General features: G+C 36.2%; 1 protein-coding gene across 1 annotated transcript in view; it reads right to left on the bottom strand.

Moving 5' to 3' along the window:
• CSMD3 (CUB and Sushi multiple domains 3) overlaps window positions 1-22,952 on the bottom strand; it is a 1,491,512-nt gene that overhangs the window by 1,151,386 nt on the left and 317,174 nt on the right. Inside the window, exon 4 of the mRNA XM_010863441.1 lies at window positions 6,682-6,876. Coding sequence (XP_010861743.1) covers window positions 6,682-6,876 — 195 coding nt within the window. The remainder of the gene's footprint in view (window positions 1-6,681; window positions 6,877-22,952) is intronic.

Raw genomic sequence — 22,952 nt, 5'->3', positions numbered from 1 at the left:
TGTTATACATAAACTTCATGGTAACCATAAAAATAAATCTAGAGCAGAGATGCAAAAAAGAAAGGAAAAGGAAACTGAGAAAAATATAGAAAATCATCAAAATAAAATAATAATATTATTATTTTTTAATAATAGAAATAATAGAAAAAAAAAAGATACAGAGCAACCAGAAAAAAAAATATGGAAATACTAAGCCCTTATTTGTCAATAATCACCCTAAACATAAATAGGCTGAATTCACCAGTCATAACACAAAGTACACAGAATACAAAAACACCCAAATATATGCTCTCCAGGAAACTCAACTCAGCTCTAAAGGTGAGCATAGACATAAAGGGAAGGGATGGAAGACCATACTCAATGCAATGGCAGCCAACTATACTCATATGAGACAGAATTCAAACCAAAAATGGTAACAACAGATAGAGATGGACACACTGTAATGATAAAAGGTACAATTCATCAAGAAGACACAATAATTATCAATATGCACACCCCCAGCACAGGAGTACCAACATATACAAAACAATTATATTAAAAATATTTTTTAAATGCCTGGAGACAACGGAAAAGAAAAGAAAATATAACAAAATCTATCAGATGCATCAAATGTTGTACTAAAAGGAAAGTTTATAGCCAAGCAGATCTATCTCAAGAAACAAGAAAAAATTTCAAATATACAATCTAACTTTTCACCTAAAAGAACTAGGAAAAAAAGAACAAAGTCCTAGAAGGAGGAAAATAATATAGATCGCAGCAGAAATAAATTGAAATGAAATTTAAAAACATAATAGAAATGATCGATGAAATTAAGAGCTGAATTTGTAAAGATAAAGCTTTAGCTAGAATCATGAAGGAAAAAAGAAAGAAAGAAGGCTCAAATAAACAAAATCCAAAATGAAAGGGAAGGAATAACAAAAGATATCACAGAATCACAAAAACACAAAGGATTATAAAAAAATACTACGAGCAACTATACACCAACAAACTGCACAACCAAGAAGAAATGGATATATTCTTAGAATCACACAATATCCAAAGATTAAATCATAAAGAAATACAAAAAATCTGAATAGATTGAAAACTGGTAAGGTAATTAAAACAGTAATCAGAAATCTCACAAAAAACAAAATTCCAGACCCAAAACAGCTTTACAGGTGAATTCTACCAAATATTCAAAGAATACTGAATACTGATGCTTCCCAAACTCTTTGAAAAAATTATAAAAGAGGAATGTTTCCTAACTCATTTTATGAAACTAACATTAACCTGATACCTAAACCAGACGAGTACACACACACAAAAGAAAATTACAGATCAACCTCTCTGATGAACATATATGTAAATATTCTCAACGAATATTAAACTTAATACAACAATGCATTTAAAAAATCATAAGTCATGATCAATTGGGATTTATTCCTGGAGTGAATGGATGGGTCAACATCTGCAAATCAATGTGAGATATACATGTTGAGGTATGTATATATAAATATATGAATATATATATATATATATACACACATACACACAGATGTGGGTATACAGACAAATATACCACAATAAAAAATGAAAAATAAATATCATATGTACAATTCAATAGATACAGAAAAAGCATTTGACAAGACTCAACACACATTTATGACAAAAATCTCTCTACAAAATAAGTATAGAGGAGAGTACTTCAACGTAATAAAGGCCTAGAAGGCAGAAATGGAAAGATATTCCATTATTATGGATTAACACTGTTAAAATGTTGGAAGAATTAACATTGTTAAAGAAAATGCTACCTAGAGCAATCTACATTTTCAACACAATCCCTATAAAAATTCCAACATTTTTCCAGAAACAGAATAAAAAGTCCTAAAATTTATATGAAACCATAAAAGACACAGAGTGACTAAAGCAATTCCATAAAAAGGACAAAAATAAAGATCTCACACTGATTTAAAATTATATTACAAAGCTATAATAATTAAAATAGCATAATATTGGCAGAAAATCATACCTAGAGCTCAACAGAATAAAATTGAGAGCCCAGATAGACCTACAAATATATTGAAAGTTAATTTATGACAAATGAGCAAAGAAGATACAATTGACAAAGGATAGTATTCAATGAAAGGCACTGTGAAAACTGAATAGCCAAATGAAAAATAATAAAATCAGACCACTATTTTTTGCCATTTATAATCATCAACTCAAAGTAGATTACAGACTCAAAACTATAAAAGGACTAGAAAAAAGCATGAACAGTATAGACAATTTGTTATCGATCTTAGCAATATCTATCTGGATATGTCTCCAAGAAAAGAGAAACAAAGGCAAAAATAAACAAATGGGGCTACATCAAACTAAAATGCTTCTGAACAGCAAAGGAAACGGCTAACAAAATGAAAATACCACCTAATGGAATGGGAGAAGACACTTGCAAACCCTACATTAAACAAGGGCTTACTATCCAAAACAACACTACGAACAAAGCTAGTGGAGGTGATGGAATTCCAGTTGAGCTATTTCAAATCCTGAAAGATGATGCTGCAAAAGTGCTGCACTCAATATGCCAGCAAATTTGGGAAACTCAGAAGTGGGCACAAGACTGGAAAAGGTCAGTTTTCATTCCAAAGAAGGGCAATGCCAAAGAATGCTCAAACTACGGCACAACTGCACTCATCTCACACGCTAGTAAAGTAATGCTTAAAATTCTCCAAGCCAGGTTTCAGCAATACGTGAACCGTGAACTTTCTGATGTTCAAGCTGGTTTTAGAAAAGGCAGAGGAACCAGAGATCAAACTGCCAATATCCGCCAGATCATTGCAAAAGCAAGAGAATTCCAGAAAAACATCTATTTCAGTTTTATTGACTATGCCAAAGCCTTTGACTGTGTGGATCACAATAAACTGTGGAAAATTCTGAAAGAGATGGGAATACCAGACCACCTGATCTGCCTCCTGAGAAATCTGTATGCAGGTCAGGAAGCAACAGTTAGAACTGGACATGGAACAACAGGTTCCAAATAGGAAAAGGAGTACCTCAAGGCTGTATACTGTCACCCTGCTTATTTAACTTATATGCAGAGTACATCATGAGACACGCTGGGCTGGAAGAAGCACAAGCTGGAATCAAGATTGCCAGGAGAAATATCAGTAACCTCAGATATGCAGATAACACCACCCTCATGGCAGAAAGCGAAGAAGAACTAAAGAGCCTCTTGATGAAAATGGAAGAGGAGAGTGGAAAAGTTGGCTTAAAGCTCAACATTCAGAAAACTAAGATCATGGCATCCAGTCCCATCACTTCATGGCAAATAGATGGGGAAACAGTGCAAACAGTGGCTGACTCTATTTTTCTGGGTTTCAAAATCACTGCAGATGGTGCCTGCAGCCATGAAATTAAAAGACACTTTCTCCTTGGAAGGAAAGTTATGATCAACCCAGAGAGCATATTAAAAAGTAGAGACATCACTTTACCAACAACGGTCCATCTAGTCAAGGTTATGGTTTTTCCAGTGGTCATGTATGGATGTAACAGTTGGACTATAAAGAAAGCTGAGTGCTGAAGAATTGATGCTTTTGAACTGTGGTGTTGGAGAAGACTCTTGAGAGTCCCTTGGACTGCAAGGAGATCCAACCAGTCCATCCTAAAGGAGATCAATCCTGGGTGTTCATTGGAAAGACTGATGTTGAAGCTGAAACTCCAATACTTTGGCCACCTGATGCGAAGAGCTGACTCATTGGAAAAGATCCTGATGCTGGGAAGGATTGAGGGCAGGAGGAGAAGGGGACGACAGAGGTTGAGATGTTTGAATGGCATCATCGACTCAATGGACATGGGTTTGGGAGGACTCCGGGAGTTTGTGTTGGACAGGGAGGCCTGGCGTGCTGTGATTCATGGGGTCACAAAGAGTCAGACATGACTGAGCAACTGAACTGAACTAATCCAAAATATAAAGGAGCACTTATAAAACTCAACAAGAACAAAACCTGTTCAAAAAATGGAAGAAGGATTGGAGATTATGATTTTTCCAAAGAATTTCTGGTTGGGTTGCAAAAGTAGGAATGCCAGTGATACCAGAATAACAGGCAAGTTTGGTCTTAGAGTACAAAATGAAGCAGGGCAAAAGCTAACAGAGTTTTGTTAAGAGAACGCACTGGTCATAGCAAAGACTCATTTCCAACAACCCAAGAGATGAGTCTACACATGGATGTCACCAGATGGTCAAAACTGAAATCAGATTGATTAGGTACTTTGTAGCTGAAGAAGGAGAAACTCTATAGAGTCAGTAGAAACAATACCTAGAATGACTGTTTCTCAGATCATGAGCTCCTTATTTCAAAATTCGGGTTTAAATTGAAAGAAGTAGAAAAAAACCACTAAACCATTCAGGTGTTACCTAAATCAAATCCCTTATGATTATACACTGGAGGTGATGAATAGATTTAAGGGATTAGATCTGGTAGACAAAGTATCCAAAGGACTATGGATGGAGATTTGTAACATTATACAGGAGGTAGTAACCAAAAATATCTGAAAGAAAAAGAAATGCAAAAAGGCAAAGTGGTTGTCTGAGGAGGCTTTACAAATAGCTGAGTTAAGAAGACAAGCAGCATGCAGGGGAGAAAGGGAAAGATATATCCAACTGAATGCAGAGATTCAGAGAATAGAAGGAGAGATAAGAAGGCTTTTTAAAATGAACAATGCAAAAAAATAGAGGAAAACAACAGATGAGAAAGACTACAGATCTTTTATAGAAAATTGGAGGCATTAAGGGAACATTTCATGCAAGGATGGGCACAATAAAGAGCAGAAACAATGATACCACTCTAATAACAGAAAGTGAAGAGGAACTAATAAGCCTCTTGATAAGGGTGAAAGAAAAGAGTGAAAAAAGCTGGCTTAAACCCAACATTAAAAAAACTAAAATCATGGCATCCTTTCCCATAACTTCATGGCAAATAGAAGGGGAAAAAGTGGAAGCAGTGACAGAACTTACTTCCCCGGACTCCAAAATCACTATGGATGGTGACTACAGCCATGAAATTAATATATGCTTGCTCCCTAGAAGGAAAGCTAAGACAAACCTAGACAGGATAACATATTAAAAAGCAGAGACAGCAACCTCCAAAATGAATACCACAATAACAGAAAGTTAACTAAAATGAAAAGAATAGTATTATGTCCCAGATGAAGGAACAAGATAAATTCCCAGAAAGACAATGGAATGAAGTGGAGATAGGAAACCTTCCAGAAAAAAGAATTCTGAATAATGACAGATAAGATGGTCCAGGATTTTGGAAGAGAATGGAGAAGATGCAAGAAATAATTAGCAAAGACCAAGAAGAACTAATGATGGACTTTGGCATCATTAGATGGTTGAATGGCATGACCGACTTGATGGACATGAGTTTGAGCAAATTCTGGGAAGTTGGTGATGAACAGGCAAGCCTGGTGTGCTATAGTCCATAGGGGAGCAGAGAGTCAGACATGACTGAGCCACTGAACTGAACTGAACTGAGAAGAACTAAAGAACAAACAAACAGAGATTAGCAATATACTAGAAGGATTCAACAGTAGAATAACTGAGTAGGAAAATACGGTAAGTTACTTGGAAGACAGAATGGTGAAAATCACTGCTGCAACTCAGAATATAAAAAGCAGAGACATCACATTGCAGAGAAAGGTCCATATAGTCAAAGCTATGGTTTTTCCAGTAGTTATGTACAGATGTGAGAATTGGGCCATTAAGAATGCTGAACACCAAAGAATTGATGCTTTTGAATTGTGGTGCTGGAGAAGACTCTTAAGAGTCCCCTTGGACTGTGAGGAAATCAAACCAGTCCAACCTAAATGAAATCAACCCTGAATATGCATTGGAAGGACTGATGCTGAAGTTGAAGCTCCAATACTTTGGGCACCTGATGTGAAGAGCCAACTCAATGGAAAATATCCCGATGCTGGGAAAAATTGAAGGCAAAAGGAGAAGGGAGCAGCAGAGGATAAGATTATCATATAGCGTCACTGAGTCACTGAACATGAGTTTGAGCAAACTTTGGACAGTAGTGGATGATGGAAGAGCCTGGTGTGCTGCAGTCCATGGGGTCACAAATAGTCGAACAACCACAACAAAATTCATGCACAAATTCCACTAAAGTTGAATATGTCTGTCTTCTAGGTTATGTACTTTGAATCTTTGTTCTCATTAGTATATCACTATGCTTTCCCATAATACAAGTGATCCTTATCATTATTAATAATAAATTATACAGCATTCTTAATTTTACACATTCACAAGCTAATTTACCTATCAGAAATCTTTAAAAGATTAATAAATTCAGTTAATATTTCAAAATGAAAACAAAGTTATGACTGACAGTCTAAAGTTCTATGCATCATAAACTGTATGTTTTTCTAATATAAATATTGACACGTATACACAATGTATGCATAAATACATACATATATAATGTAATGCACTGTCTTATTTCACAAGTAATGTTTTCAAGTATTTTCTTTAATCTGTCATATACTGTAAATGCTTATTTTTTTCTAAGCCTCAGATTTTATAAAAGAAACAAGCACTAAATATCTTTTGCAAATATATACCACTCATTTTTAAAATATTTTCATTATGGCAAAGCAATACTCAGTCAACATAAAGATAAGCATTATTTTTTTCTTTACCTCTACAGATAGGAACAGGAAAATCCCATGAGGCTGTATTGACTGAATTGGCTATACAGGTGAGTTGAGGGTGGCCATCGAGGATATACCCAGTTACACAGCTGTAGCGGATCTTGTCTCCAACATCAAATCTTGTACCATATAACACACCTTTGGGTGGAACTCCTGGATTTCCACAAGAGCTACTCTGCAATTCTACAGAATAGAAGGAAGAGGAGTTTACAGTTATTTTAATACATATTTTTATGTTTTAGATTTATAAAATTACATGTAGATACAGATGTCCTTTTTCCTTTTAAGAAGATTTACAAAATAATGGAAATGTCCTCTATTTCAATTACATCAACAGAGAAGTACGGAAAAGGACCAAAATTTTACTGAATAGGTATTACATGCCTATCTTCATGCTAGAAAAATTTAGATATTTGTTATTAAGTTTGTAACAATTGTTTAAATTAGGATTTATTATTCATATTTTACACCTGGGTTCTATCCTTGGGTTTAGATATTTTATATTATTTTTGTAGCAATTTTTAAAATTAATATTTATTACTCATATTTTACAATCAGGTTTTAGCCCTGAGTCAGGAAGATCGCCTGGAGAAGGAAATAGCAACCCACTCCAATATTCTTGCCTGGGAAATCCCATGGACAGAGGAGCCTGGTGGGTTACAGTCCATGGGGTCACAAAAGAGTCAGACAAAACTGAGCAACTAAACAACAAATAAATCACATTTCACAGACAATTAAAAAGAGCAATATCATTTATGTGGCTTTTTCAATGTTATATTCTACTAACATAGAAATACAAAAATCAAGTTTCATCAATACACTCTCCATTACTTTGATGCTTCTGCTGCTGCTGCTGCTGCTGCTAAGTCGCTTCAGTCGTGTCCGACTCTGTGCGACCCCATAGACGGCAGCCCACCAGGCTCCCCCGTCCCTGGGATTCTCCAGGCAAGAACACTGGAGTGGGTTGCCGTTTCCTTCCCCAATGCATGAAAGTGAAAAGTGAAAGTGAAGTTGCTCAGTCGTGTCCGACCTCAGCGACCCCATGGACTGCAGCCTTCCAGGCTCCTCCATCCATGGGATTTTCCAGGCAAGAGTACTGGAGTGGGGTGCCATTGCCTTGATGCTTCTACTTAACCTTAAACCATGAACATTCATCTGAAAATATTCATATACATTTTGGGTGCAAACATTTTTTCACTTAAATGACATATTGGTGAAATTCAAGACACTGGACTAGAATTTAAGCTCTAATATGTGTTTAACCTTGAGAATATAATGAGAATTATCATAACAAGTGCATACAGTTGTGAGTTTTAAGTAGATCAATATGCAAAATATCTGGAAACTGACTGATATTCATCTGTTACTTTGTTATTTTATTAGTTTATGCTTAAAGTATACAAGTATACAAATATAAGAGATTTTTAAAAAAATATCCATTCCAGAGAAAAATACATTTTCACTTTAAGAGAAAAAATATAAACGTTTTATAGAAGTAGAAGAAGTTATAGAATTTAATGAAGTTAGGGGAGAATAGTATTTCCTAAATTTTCTACTAGATTATTTACATTTATACTACAAATCATGATCAACAGAAATACAAATAGTAAGGAATAAATGGACTAAAAGATATTCCAGTTTGAGTAAAGTTAACTTTGATTTAGTTAAAAGTATTATACAAATTGTAATTAACTAGGTAATTAATTAACTAATATTAAGGAAAGCTGGATAAGAGTATGTATATGGGAGCCCTGTACTATTTTCATAATTTACCTGTAAGTCTAAAATTATTGCAAAATAAAAAGCTAAAAAAGACACTGCAATGCAAAAATAAAGTATATTTCCAATTAAACCTGATATTCATCCTATTTGTTCAGTTAGTAAAGTGGATGATATCACTTTACGTTAAATCAAATAATTATAAACCATTATAATGCTGCTGCTGCTGCTAAGTCGCTTCAGTCGTGTCCGACTCTGTGCGACCCCGTAGACGACAGCCCACCAGGCTCCTCCGTCCCTGGGATTCTCCAGACAAGAATACTGGAGTGGGTTGCCATTTTCTTCTCCAATGCATGAAAGTGAAAAGTGAAAGTGAAGTCGCTCAGTCGTGCCCAACTCTTAGCGACCCCATGGACCGCAGCCTACCAGGCTCCTCAATCCATGGGATTTATCAATAAAAATATTAAGTAAAAATACCAAAATAAAAAACACTTTATAAAATGTAGTAGCAACTGCATAAAATCAACAATCATTTATGGATAATTAGTGCAGTAAACAAAGTTGAAATTTTATATTTTTACCCATAATATGCACATGGTACTTTTGAGAGTATTTCTTAAGTGAACAAAATTTTTTGTTTGTTTAATTTTTCAGTGGTACTGAAAAGAAAAAAATCAGTGATGAATTTCAAATGAGGTCAATCAGTGAAAGAAGTATTGAAGATTCATAGAACTTTCCTTATATACATTAGAAATAAAGTATATCCTTTCAGTTTAAAGCAATTATTTAAAGTTCTCAAGCCTAGAAATGTAAAGAACTTGACTATTATTAATTAAATATCAATGGTTTCTATAAATAACAGGTAATTCATTAAGCTACCTTAGCATTTAATTATACATTATAAACTACTATTTGCAAAATATTTTAAGTATCTGTAACCATGGTTAATGATTTTTAATATTTCACTTTACCATTTCATAAAGGCAAATTCTATAGTTCATTTTCAGTAAAATTTAACGCATTTATTTCCTGTAAATTTTCAGTCATTCTTTACAAAATATTTTTGAAATGAACAATTTATTTTGGAATAGTTAATTTTTAAGAAAATTTAGTTGATTAATAGATGAGCTGTTTGCTGCAAGAGAGGGGAGGTTAATAAGTTTTGATGAAATGAGTTAAGAATTCAATCCCTTGAATATAGTAAAGAAAAAGGAAATAATTTTAATGAAATTACCACTTGTGTTTTTAGAATAAATCTATTCCTTCCCTCTCACCCCTCAAGAAATAATTGAGGTCAGGACTTCAATTATCATGAACTTTTACATCTAGGGAAAAAGGAGTTTCCAAATTATTTCACAAGAAGCTTCAGGTGTAGAAATGAAAGGAGGAAAAGAAAAAGTGTCTAAATAGTTGCTATGCTCAAATTTAACTTTTATTTACATGAACAAATAAACATTACACAGAAAAAAGTACTAAAGCAAAAAGAAAACATATGAAGTGAATCACTGAATGCATAATAACACTGATTTGAGTTTTAAAGATTACCTAATCTTACCTCTTGCCTTGTGGCTGAATTATATTGAAAACAAAAGACAGATAATAATTTAGGCTGTTTCAAAATTAAGCTAAAAGAAAAAAATCCAAAATATATCTGGTTCTCCTCTTCAGGAAACTGCTGCTATTGTTTGCCCTTGTTCTTTGACCTTCATTAAAAATAACCTACCCGTCATCCTCTGTACATTGAGGAATTCATGAACACATTATTAAGAACTTTCACATTCAGGTTTAATAGATCCCAATTGTATAGCCATTGCTCATGGTTTCTATTTTTTGTCCCCTCCCAACCCTTTAATTTGGGACTTCTCTCTCTATGCTGTTTATGTCCATTTTAAAACGCAGAGCCAAGAAATATATGTTATTAGCTGGAAGAATTATATGCTTCCCAGATAGTGACAGTGGTAAAGAATCTATCTGTCAATACAGGAGATGTAGTGAGACAGATGTGGTTTGATCCGGAAGATTCCCTGGAGTAGGAAATGGCAACCCACACCAGTATTCTTGCCTGGAATATATATATATTCTGTATATATATAGCATTTTTTAAAATGGTGGGCTACTCTCCAACTCTGCAACCCAATGCTATGTAGCCCATCAGGGTCCTCTGTCCATGGGATACCTATAGCGGATTCATGTTGATGTATGGCAAAACCAATACAATATTGTAAAATAATTAACCTCCAATTAAAATAAATAAATTTATATTGTAAAGTAATTAACCTCCAATTAAAATAAATTTATATTAAAAAATAAAAATGCTATATTCTGATTAAACATTCATGTTTTATTCTTGATTTTTCTAAATAGTGTTGCAATATGAACTTTTACATAAAATTAGCTTTTTGTCATTACTATAAGAGTTGTAAAACTAGCTAAGATAGACTAATTTTTAAACACTGCTTCTACCAGCAATCAAGAGTTTGAATTTCAAGAGAAAACGAAGATATACATGGAGAGGTAGCTCAGTAATACACGTTGCAAAGTAATCTGATGCTGGGAGGGATTGTGGGCAGGAGGGAAAGGGGACAACAGAGGATGAGATGGCTGGATGGCATCACTGACTCGATGGACAGGGAGGCCTGGCATGCTGCGATTCATGGGGTCGCAAGGAGTCGGACACGACTGAGCAACTGAACTGAACTGAAGTGACAATTAATTTAATTAATTTATTCATCAGAAGCTCTTGAGGTTTACCATTAACAATGCTCTATGATATGTACCAGTGTAAAAAACACCGCATTCCCTGCTTTCTAAAAATCAACAGTTTGAGGAATCTAATATCCTCAGTCATTGAAACCAACTCTGAACCATATTCTGATTTAAGCATTCATTTTCACACCTTCAGTTCAGTTCAGTTGCTCAGTCATGTCAGACTCTTTGCGACCCCATGAACTGCAGCATGCCAGGCCTCCCTATCCATCACCAACTGCTGGAGTCCACCCAAACCTATGTCCATTGAGTCAGTGATGCCATCCAACCATCTCACCCTCTGTCGTCCCCTTCTCCTCCTGCCCTCAATCTTTCCCAGCATCAGGGTCTTTTCCAATGAGTCAGCTCTTCGCATTAGGTGGCCAAAATATTGGAGTTTCAGCTTCAACATCAGTCCTTCCAATGAACACCCAGGACTGATCTCCTTTAGGATGGACTGGTTGGATCTCCTTGCAGTCCAAGGGACTCTCAAGAGTCTTCTCCAACACCACAGTTCAAAAGCATCAATTCTTCGGCACTCAGCTTTCTCTATAGTCCAACTATCACATCCATACATAACTACTGGAAAAACCATAGCTTTGACTAGACAGATCTTTGTTGGTAATGTCTCTGCTTTTTAATATGCTGTCTAGGTTGGTCATAACTTTCCTCACAAAATACCTAGCATCATATATAATTTCCCTCATTGTACAGAAAGGGAAATTGGGAATCAAGTAACTTTCCCAAGGCCACACAACTAGTAAGTTTTAGACTTGGGTATGTCTCTAAATTAAAAGACTTAGATCATTGCACAAGTACATGCTGTTACCCAATGAAAAGTGGGTAACATTCCACAAATGTTTATTAAGCAGTTGTCATGGGCAATGTTTGGGGGACTGTTGTTCAATCGCTCAGTTGTGTCCAGCTCTTTGTAACCCCATGGACTACAGCACACCAGGCTCCTTTGTCATTCACTATCTCCTGGAGTTTCCTCAAAATCATGTCTATTAAGTTGGTGATGCTACATAACTGCCTCATACTCTAGCACCCCCTTCTCTTAGTTTTGCAAATGACAGACATGGCTCTTCCTTTATAGAGTTAATAAATGATGCTAACCAACAAAATAAATGACTACAGAATATTAATTATAATGTAGTAATTGGGATAACCAAGACCCCATTTTGATTCCTGGGTCAGAAAGATCCCCTGGAGAAGGTTTAGGCTACCCACTCCAGTATTTCTGGGCTTCCCTGGTGGCTTAGACAATAAAGAATCCACCTGCAGTGCAGGAGACCTGCATTTGATTCTTGGGTTGGGAGGATCCCCTGGAAGAAGGGAAGGCAACCCACTCCAGTATTCTTGCCTGGAGAATCCCCATGGACAGAGAAGCCTGCAGTTCTTGGGGTCACAAACAGTTGAACTGAGCAACTTAGCAGGTAGGTAGTTGGGATAAAAGAAACATACAGGCTTAAATAAAAGTATATAATTGAGAAAGTTTAATTAGTCTAGATTATGACATGTTTTTTTTTCTTTTTTATATTATTATGTTTTTTATTTTATTTTTTTTACAACAGTGTATTGGTGTATACCCATGGTGGATGCATGTTGATGTATGACATAAGTTTTAAAAACAGGATAAAGACTTAGCTAGAGCAGGGATCCCCAACTCCTGGGCTGCAGTCTGATACCAGTCTGTTAGGAACCAGGTGTGTTCACCTCCTGAACACAGCAGGAGGTGAGCAGAGGGCTACTGAGCAAAGCTTCATCTACCACTCCCCATCGCTTGCATTACTCCCTGAACCATCTCTTCCTCCACCCCAGTCAATGGAAACTTTGTCTTTCACAAAACCAGTCTCTGGTGCCAAAATCTTTAGGGAGCTAGAGGGGGAAAAATATGAGAATTATCAAGCATATTCAAAATTTAAAGTATAAGAATCAAAGAACTCTAATAGTTATTAGATTTAAAAATATAGTGAAGATAGTTCTATGGCTGTGATAAGGTTGAAACTAAATTTGTATAAAAGTATTCCAAAAGGGTTGGCCAAAAAACAGATTTATGTAGTGAATATACTGGAGAAGGAAATGGCAATCAACTCCACATTCCTATCTGGAAAATCCTATGAACAGAGCCTGGTGGGCCACAGTCCATGGGGTCACAAGGAGTCAGACATGACAGTGACTAAGCAGCAACAGCAGTGAATCTATATAACATGCATATGTCATGAATAGAAAAGAGAACTTCTCCATCATTAAATGTTACTGTGAGAGAGATACTATAAGTACTTCCAGAGAGAAAAACTGAGAGTAAATAATTGGAATCCCTAAATGTATATATGAGCAGAGATTTTCATATTATGTATGATATGTACAGTGTGAGTTTACTAATATATACTAATTCAATTTAATATGAAAAACTGCATTAAATAGGATCACCAAAATTAATTTTAAAAAAGAATAACAGCCAAAATAATGTATGTATACTACTTGGATTGGGGAGTATCAACTTTAAAGGGCTGTTGATAAGATTACATAAAATTATATATGTATATATATATATATGTATATATATGTCATTTATATGCTGAGCGAGCACTCAGTACATGGTAGATGTTATTATTAGCTCAACAAACTGCAACTTTACTATTATTACAATCAATTTTGCATTTGAGACATCTTAATTAGATGTGATTAAGTTATGATCTACTAAAGGTAGGGTCATGACTTCACTGTGGACAAAAATGTCACTTGCCATATCAGTAAACAAAGGATGTTGCAGCCATCAAGCCATGAGCCACTGCATCCACACCCAGTTGTACACCTTTAGGCAACTGAGGATGGAGAAATAAAGGAAATTGACCCTTCGCACCTATTATGATTAAGGTAAGGTTCAAGTTAAGACCCTTTGTACCTGTTAAGGTACAAATTAAAGGAATGATTTCGTTGAGTCTACATCTTTGCATTTTTCTACACATAGAAAAGTGCTAAGTTCATTAATTTGAGATGTCTAGTTTTTTTATAATAGCAATATTTTTGTGTTCCAACTACCCATTGTTATAGGATTTTGGTTTTCTGTTTTTGAGGGTTTTTTTTTTTTTTTTTGCAAAAACTTCTATGTATAGTGGCTCTTCCCTTACCTCATCAGAACAGTCCCTCAGAGCTATCTGAGAGATTCTCTCTTTGGCTTAAGTCCTCAGTATGTATGGCAAATAAAACATAATTCTCAACTTTTAGGTTATGCATGGTTTTCAGTCAACATCATTAAATGCTAATTATTCAAGGTGTAATCTCAACTCCTGGCTTCCCCATGGCACAGCAGTAAAGGCAACTCAGGAGACACAGGTTTGATCCCTGGGTGGGGAAGTTCCCTGGAGGAGGAAATAGCAACCCACTCCAGTATTCTTGCCTAAAAAGTCCCATAGACAGAGGAACCTGGCAAGTTGCAGTCCATGGGGGTCACAAAGAGTTGACCATGACTGTGCATGCAATCAAGAATCTCAACTTTCAGTAGATTTGTATAACAATATTTACAAAATGTCACTGACTCATTCATTCTTTCATCTCTTTGTTGGTATCATATCAAGCACCATACAAGGTACAGTGCTTATAGAAAGATCTTCCCTGTATTGCAGCCTAACATGATCCCAATAAGTTAAAGAATAAAACGTTAAAAAGACAATTTAAATCCTGAGAGTATATATAAAGAACTATAAAAGAACAGAATCATATTTTTCTTGGAGAAATTCAGTAAAATTGCCAAGTAATTTAGAAAAAGATGAGTGATTTATACTAACAAACACATTAAAACAAACTTGGTTCTAAAAAAATAAATCCCCATTTGCTAGGAACACATGGGTACTTGTGAAAGGCAAGATACTTAGCAAAAAATCGAGAAGAAAACCTGACCTTGAAAACTGGCATAAAAATCAAATGAAAAAATAATGGATACCATGACTATACAATTGCATAGTTGTCCAGTCAAAAAGATGAAGCATGATCCTGCTGAGATCAATTAACAATGATTTAAAACATTGTGAAATTATATCTACTAAGGGAAGTAAAATCATGTTGTTTATACTTCTTACAGAAAATTAATCTCAGGGTTTTATTTTCCAGGTGATTAAAAATAATTTAGAAGAGTGTAACATCAAGTTTAACCACCTTAGTACCTCTCATCCTGAGACTACCAAGCACTTAACTAATACATTTTTTAAAACATTTTTTTGTAGTACAAGATGTTCTTTTATCACAGATACTGAGCCATTTCACTCACATAGGACATAAATGGTCTTTGAGAATTCATTGGAGACTCTGGTTTGACTAAACATTTTGTGAATATTTTGAATCAGTCATTCTATTTATCATGTGCCCATGGACTTTTATTTCAGTAGATATAATCAAATAGAATTTACTTCTTTACACATTTGCCTATTAACATCTTGAAACAGGGGCTCTAATTCATCTTTGTGTATCAAGAACTTGGTACACTGTGTGGTAATTTGGCAAGCAAACAAAGAATTGTTCAATCAATTGAGTTATCTCTTTTGATAGAAAAATATAAAAGATGATCATCACAGAGTTTATAAGAGTAATGTTTAGACACAAAACAGTAGATGGCAACAGGTGCAATAGAAAAGAGTAGAAGGCATATCATGAATTAAACGTGTATCATAATAAGCAAAGAAACACATTGGCACCAACTTGTATGGGTAAAATTACATAGTTGTGTCATTCAAAACGGTTTTCTTATGCAAACATATTAACTGAAAAAAGCCAGTTTCTAATCATGAGAATAAATCCTAAGCTGCTGGTCATACCACAGTTCTCAACGGGATTTTGGAGATGGAACAAACATTAGGCCACATTCCTCATTTTAGAAGTCATCCTGAAGCTTCGAAAAGTCTCAGATTTAGCAATCAAAAGGATAAATTCCCATTTTTAAAAAATTATTTTAACTTAATGAAAAGGAAGTCAAACTACTGACTCAGAAAAATAAGAAATAAGAGCAGAGGAAAGGCTAACAGAGTTTTGCCAAGACAGTGCACTGGTCATAGCAAATACTCTCCTCCAAAAACACATGAGACGACTCTACACATGGACATGACCAGACGGTTAATACAGAAATCAGATTGATTATATTTTTTGCAGCCAAAGATGGAAAACCTCTACAGAGTCAGCAAAAACAAGACCATGAGCAGACTGTGGCCCAGGTCATGAATTCCTTATTGCAAAATTCAGATTTAAATTGAAGAAAGTAGGGAAAACCACTAGACCATTCAGGTATGACCTAAATCAAATTCCTTATGATTATACAGTGGAAGGGACAAATAGAATCAAGGAAATAGATGTGATAGAAAAAGTGCCTGAAAAACTATAGAAGAGTTCATAACATTGTACAGGAGGCAGTGATCAAAACCATCCCCCCAAAATAGAAAAAGGCAAAATGGTTGTCTGAGGAAGCCTTACAAATAGTTGAGAAAGGAAGAGAAGTGAAAGACAAAGGGAAAAGGAAAGATATACCCATATGAATGCAGAGTTCCAAAGAATAGCAAGGAGAGATAAAAAAAAGGCTTCCTAAGTGGGCAATGAGAAGAAATAGAAGAAAACAATAGAATGGGAAAGACTAGAGATCTCTTCAAGAAAATTAGAGATACCAAGGGAAAATTTCATGCAAAATGAGCAAAATAAAGGACATAAACAGTATGGATCTAACAGAAGCAGAAGATATTAAGAGGCTGCAAGAATACACAAAAGAACTACACAAAAAAAAATCTTCATAACCCAGATAACCATGATGGTATGATCAATCACCTAGAGCCAGACATCCTGGAGTGCAAAGTCAAGTGGGCCTTAGAAAGCATCACTATGAACAAAGCTAGTGGGGATGATAGAATTCTAGTTGAGCTATTTCAAATCCTCTAAGATGATGCTGCAAAAGTGCTGCACTCAGTATATCAGCAAATTTGGAAAACTCGGCAGTGGCCACAGGACTGGAAAAGGTCAGTTTTCATTCCAATCTTAAAGAAGTGCAATGCCAAAGAATGTTCAACTACCACACAGTCGCACTTATTTCACATGCCTGCAAGGTCATGCTCAAAATCCTCCAAGCTAGGTTTCAACAGTATGTGAACCAAGAACTTCCAGAGGTACAAGCTGGATTTAGAAAATGGCAGAGGAATTCAAATCAAATTACCAACATCCTTTGGATCATAGAAAAGCAAAGGAATTCCAGAAAAACATCTACCTGTTTCATTGACTGTGCTAATCCTTGACTGTGTGGATCACAACAAACTGGAAAATTCTTAAAGACATGGGAGTAACAGACCACCATACCTGCTTCTTGAGAAATCTGTATGCAGGTCAAAAAGCAACAGTCAGAACCAGACATGAAACAACAGACTGGTTGCAAATTGGGAAAGGAGTATATCAAGACTGTATATTGTCATCTTGCTTATTTACTTATATGTAGAGTACATCATATGAAATGCCGAACTGGATGAAGTACAAGCTGGAATCAAGATTGCTGGCAGAAATATCTAACATAACCTCAGATATGCAGATGACACCAGCCTTATGGCAGAAAGCGAAAAGGAACTAAAGAGCCTCTTGACAAAGGTGAAAGAGTAGAGTGAAAAAGCTAGATTAAAGCTTTCATCCAAAAGCTTTTTGAATATTCAGAAAACGAAGATCATGGCATCCTGTCCCATCACTTCATGGCAAATAGATGGGGAAATGATAGAAGCAGTGAAAGACTTTATTTTCTTTGACTCCAAAATCACTGTGGATGGTGACTGCAGCCATGAAATTAAGATGCTTGCTCCTTGGAAGAAAGCTATGAAAAATGTAGACAGCATATTAAAAATTACTTTTTAAATTTTTAATTCAGACATTACTTTGCTGACAAAGATCCATACAGTCAAAGCTATGTTTTTAATCAGTCGTGTTGTATGGATGTGAGAGTTGGACCATAAAGAAGGCTGAGCACTGAAGAATTGATGCTGTTGAATTGTGGCATTGGAAAAGACTCTTGAGAGTCCCTTGTACTGCACTGAGATCAAACCAGTCAATCCTAAATGAAATCAACCCTGAATATCACTGGAAAAACTGATGCTGAAGCTGAAGCTCCAACACTCTGGCCACCTGATGGGAAGAGCTGACTCACTGGAAAAGACTGTGATGCTTGGAAACATAGAAGGCAGGAGGAGAAAGGGACAACAGAGATGAGATGGTTGGATGGATCCCTGACTCAGTGGACATGAGTTTGAGCAAGCTCCAGTAGATGGTGATGGACAGGGAAGCCCTGCATGCCACAGTCCATGGGGCCGCAAAGAGTCCACATGACTGAGTGACTGAACAAGAACAAATCTGCCTAAATGAAAAATAGATTACTAGACTGACTGTAGGGGAGGGGCTGCTGCTGCTGCTAAGTCACTTCAGTCATGTCCAACTCTGTGTTACCCCATGGATGGCAGCCCACCAGGCTCCGCTGTCCCTGGGATTCTCCAGGCAAGAACACTGGAGTGGGTTACCATTTCCTTCTCCAGTGCATGAAAATGAAAAGTGAAAGTGAAGTCGCTCAGTCGTGTCCAACTCTTAGTGACCCCATGGACTGCAGCCTACCAGGCTCCTCCACCCATGGGATTTGCCAGGCAAGAGTACTGGAGTGAGGTGCCATCACCTTCTCCGGTAGGGGAGGGGAGGAGTATATAAACAGAACGTATTGGGTTGGCCAAAAAGTTCATTTGGGTTTTTCATCACACTGTATGCAAAAACCCAAATGAACTTTTTCGCAAACCCAATATTTCAAGCAAGAGAAGGACAAAAGTCTATTGCCACTTTTTTTTTTTTTTAATTAACATAAATTTTTGGCTGGGCTGCTATTTCCAAAGGAAGTTAGTGTGAAATAGTGGAAATTTCAGTGTAAATCAAACATATAAAATTGTATGCTACCTAGGTAACATCATTCTACTTTGATACTGAGGTAGGGCCCATAGACAATAGAGATAAGTTTTGCGAGTTAGATCAAGAGTAATGGTTAAATAGAAAAATCTACTGCACAATATCAACAGATAGTAATTTAGTGGATATGTACTTTTTGTTCTGTGATTAACAGGCAATTAATGTTCTTTCAATTTCAAATATCAGTGCCCTTTTGGCAAAATAAATTTTACCACCTAAAATGAACTTATGAAGAACAGTATTTTTGTTTTGTAAACTATCATAGTTGGAATGATATGGGTGGAAAGGTCATGTAAAATGAAAAACGTTATGATTATTTAAACCTAACTACATCCTGTATTGCTACCAGAATCTTAACAAAGCCAAAGAAAATTAGAGAATGAAAATATATTAGCAGTCATCCTCACTTTAATGTTTCTAGAAATGGAATAATGCTACATCTGGCAGTGGTAGCATTTGACAGCTTGCTTCAGAAAAACAGGAAAACATGAATAGACTTTCCTCTTTATATGACAGAATTGGGACAAGTATCGTTATTAAGACTTTTTGGATAAAAGTAACTTCTTTTTTTTTTTTAGCAGTTTATTTATTTATTTTAAATTTTATTTTATTTTTAAACTTTACATAATTGTATTAGTTTTGCCAAATATCAAAATGAATCCACCACAGGTAAAATGATGTGTCATACTGGTTACAGATAACTTACTAGACTATATCTTTCTCCAATAGGATGAGAGATGCCATTATATTTCAGCAATTAATCAATTATCAAATAATTATTGAATCCTGAGGTATAACTATCAAAGGGCTAAAAAAACAGGTCAACATAGCTGTTGTTTAGACCTTATAACTCAATTGGAAACATAAAACATGCATAATACAATCTTCTGGCAATTAAGTAATCAAACTGATTTCATAAGCTGAAAAATTTTTAAATATGTATTTATACAAAAGAAAGGATATTGTATGAAATGAGATGAGTAGGATTTTAGTTGGGGAGGACTCAAGAAAAGTCAAATAAATCACATGAATAAAGACCCAGAGATAGAAATGTACAAGATGTGATCAGGGCAATATACAAAATTAATGGCTTAAGCAGAATACCATATACATGAGAAAACCCTTCAGAAAATAATTTTAGGGTTAATAATTTTAGCTCCCCCAGAGTCAATGCTATGCTAATGCTGCCAAAAGGCCCCAAAATGAAATGACTTAAATAGACAGTAGTTATGACCCCTCTATGTGACTCTCTGACAAGTCTAGGCTAGAATGGAACAAACTGCTGTCGGTAAGCAGAGACCCAATCATTTTCTATTCTGTTGCTCTATCATTCACTTAGGCCATGAAGCTGTAGTGCCAGGCAGGTTGAACTCCACGCTACTGGGAGTTTAGTCAGAGGATGTTCAGAGAAATTCTCCTTCCCCTCCCTTTATTCCTGACACAACCATTTCTCTTTACTACATCTTCTCAAATTTCCAGGTATCTGGGAAATGGATAGGTTTTTGTTTAGTTTTTCCATTAAGGTCACCTCTAGTTCCTCATGGATCTGTTAAAAGAATAAAATGAATGGTCAAATAAAACACCCCTATGTGGATAAGGGAAGAAAAGAGAATATTCCACAAACAGTGGTCATGGAAATAGACAGATCCTGTTGATCATACCCTTGAAAACCCTGCTTCTGCTCTTGAGAAGGTGCCCATTTATCCTGTCTCGTGCTGTTGCCTACCATTTCCTGTCAAATAGTTCTTCCTTGTCTATATTTTCCATGGAGAAATTTGAAGTGGGTATTGGAGAATACACTATCCTTGGGGTACACATTTCATATGTCCTACAGCTGTTAATGCAGGCTTGGTGCTTGAAAATTTCCATAAGTACTGAATGAAAGTGAAAGTGTTAGTCACTCAGTCGTGTCCAACTCTTTGCAATCCCTCAGACTGTAGCCCATCAGGCTCCTCTCTCCATGGGATTTTCCAGGCAAGAATACTGGAGTTGCCAGTCCCTTCTCCAGTGGATCGTCCCACCCGAGGGATCGAACCCAAATCTCCCACACTGCAGGCAGATTCTTTACCATCTGAGCCACCAGAGAAGCCCTGAATAACCAAAGAGTTTTGCAGATGAGTTATAGGATTTATTTGGATAAAATTCCCTTTAAAAACTTAATAGGAACTGGTTTTATTTGCTTCCAGTCATTTTCATGTGCCAGTAAACACTCTCCACCCAACCCCAATTTGCTTTAACCATTCTCTTTTTGAAGCTACCTTGCATTGATTGGTCTAGTGGTTTTCCCTACTTTCTTCAATTTCAGTCCGAATTTGGCAATAAGGAGTTCATGATCTGAGCCACAGTCAGCTCCTGGTCTTGTTTTTGTTGACTGCATAGAGCTTCTCCATCTTTGGCTGCAAAGAATATAATCAATCTGATTTCAGTATTGACCATCTGGTGATGTCCATGTGTAGAGTCTTCTCTTGTGTTGTTGGAAGAGGGTGTTTGCTACGACCAGTGCATTTTCTTGGCAAAACTCTATTAGTCTTTGCCCTGCTTCATTCCGTATTCCAAGGCCAAATTTCCCTGTTACTCCTGGGGTTTCTTGACTTCCTACTTTTGCATTCCAGTCCCCTATAGTGAAAAGGACATCTTATTTGAGAGTTAGTTCTAAAACGTCTTGTAGGTCTTCATAGAACCATTCAACTTCAGCTTCTTCAGCGTTACTGGTTGGGGCAGTACTGAGGTTCGTGACATTGTACAGGAGACAGGGATCAAGACCATCCCCATGGAAAAGAAATGCAAAAAAGCAAAATGGCTATCTGGGGAGGTCTTACAAATAGCTGGGAAAAGAAGAGAAGCAAAAAGCAAAGGAGAAAAGGAAAGATATAAGCATCTGAATGCAGAGTTCCAAAGAACAGCAAGAAGAGACAAGAAAGCCTTCTTCAGAGATCAAAGCAAAGAAATAGAGGAAAACAACAGAATGGGAAAGACTAGAGATCTCTTCAAGAAAACTAGAGACACAAAGGGAACATTTCATGCAAAGATGGGCTCGATAAAGGACAGAAATGGTATGGACCTAACAGAACAGAAGATATTAAGAAGTGGTGCCAAGAATACACAGAAAAACTGTACAAAAAAGATCTTCATGACCCAGATAATCACGATGGTGTGATCACTGACCTAGAGCCAGACATCCTGGAATGTGAAGTCCAGTGAGCCTTAGAAAGCATCACTACGAACAAAGCTAGTGGAGGTGATGGCATTCCAGTGGAGCTATTTCAAAGCCTGAAAGATGATGCTGTGAAAGTGCTGCACTCAATATGCCAGCAAATTTGGAAAACTCAGCAGTGGCCACAGGACTGGAAAAGGTCAGTTTTTATTCCAATCCCAAAGAAAGGCAATGCAAAAGAATGCTCAAACTACCGCACAATTGCACTCATCTCACATGATAGTAAAGTAATGCTCAAAATTCTCCAAGTCAGGCTTCAGATGTTCAAGCTGGTTTTAGAAAAGGCAAAGGAACCAGAGACCAAATTGCCAACATCCACTGGATCATGGAAAAAGCAAGAGAGTTCCAGAAAAACATCTATTTCTGCTTTATTTACTATGCCAAAGCCTTTAACTGTGTGGATCACAATAAACTGTAGAAAATTCTGAAAGAGACGGGAATACCAGACCACCTGACCTGCCTCTTGAGAAATCTGCATGCAGGTCAGGAAGCAACAGTTAGAACTGGACATGGAACAACAGACTGGTTCCAAATAGGAAAAGGAGTATGTCAAGGCTGTATATTGTCACCCTGCTTATTTAACTTATATGCAGAATACATCATGAGAAATGCTGGGCTGGAAGAA

This window comes from Bison bison, unplaced genomic scaffold (genome assembly GCF_000754665.1).
Source record: "Bison bison bison isolate TAMUID 2011002044 unplaced genomic scaffold, Bison_UMD1.0 scf7180017864491, whole genome shotgun sequence".
In the NCBI taxonomy this organism is placed as follows: Eukaryota; Metazoa; Chordata; class Mammalia; order Artiodactyla; family Bovidae; genus Bison; species Bison bison.
Note: the sequence above shows the minus strand (reverse complement) of the source record. Positions and strands in the feature narration are given on the sequence as shown.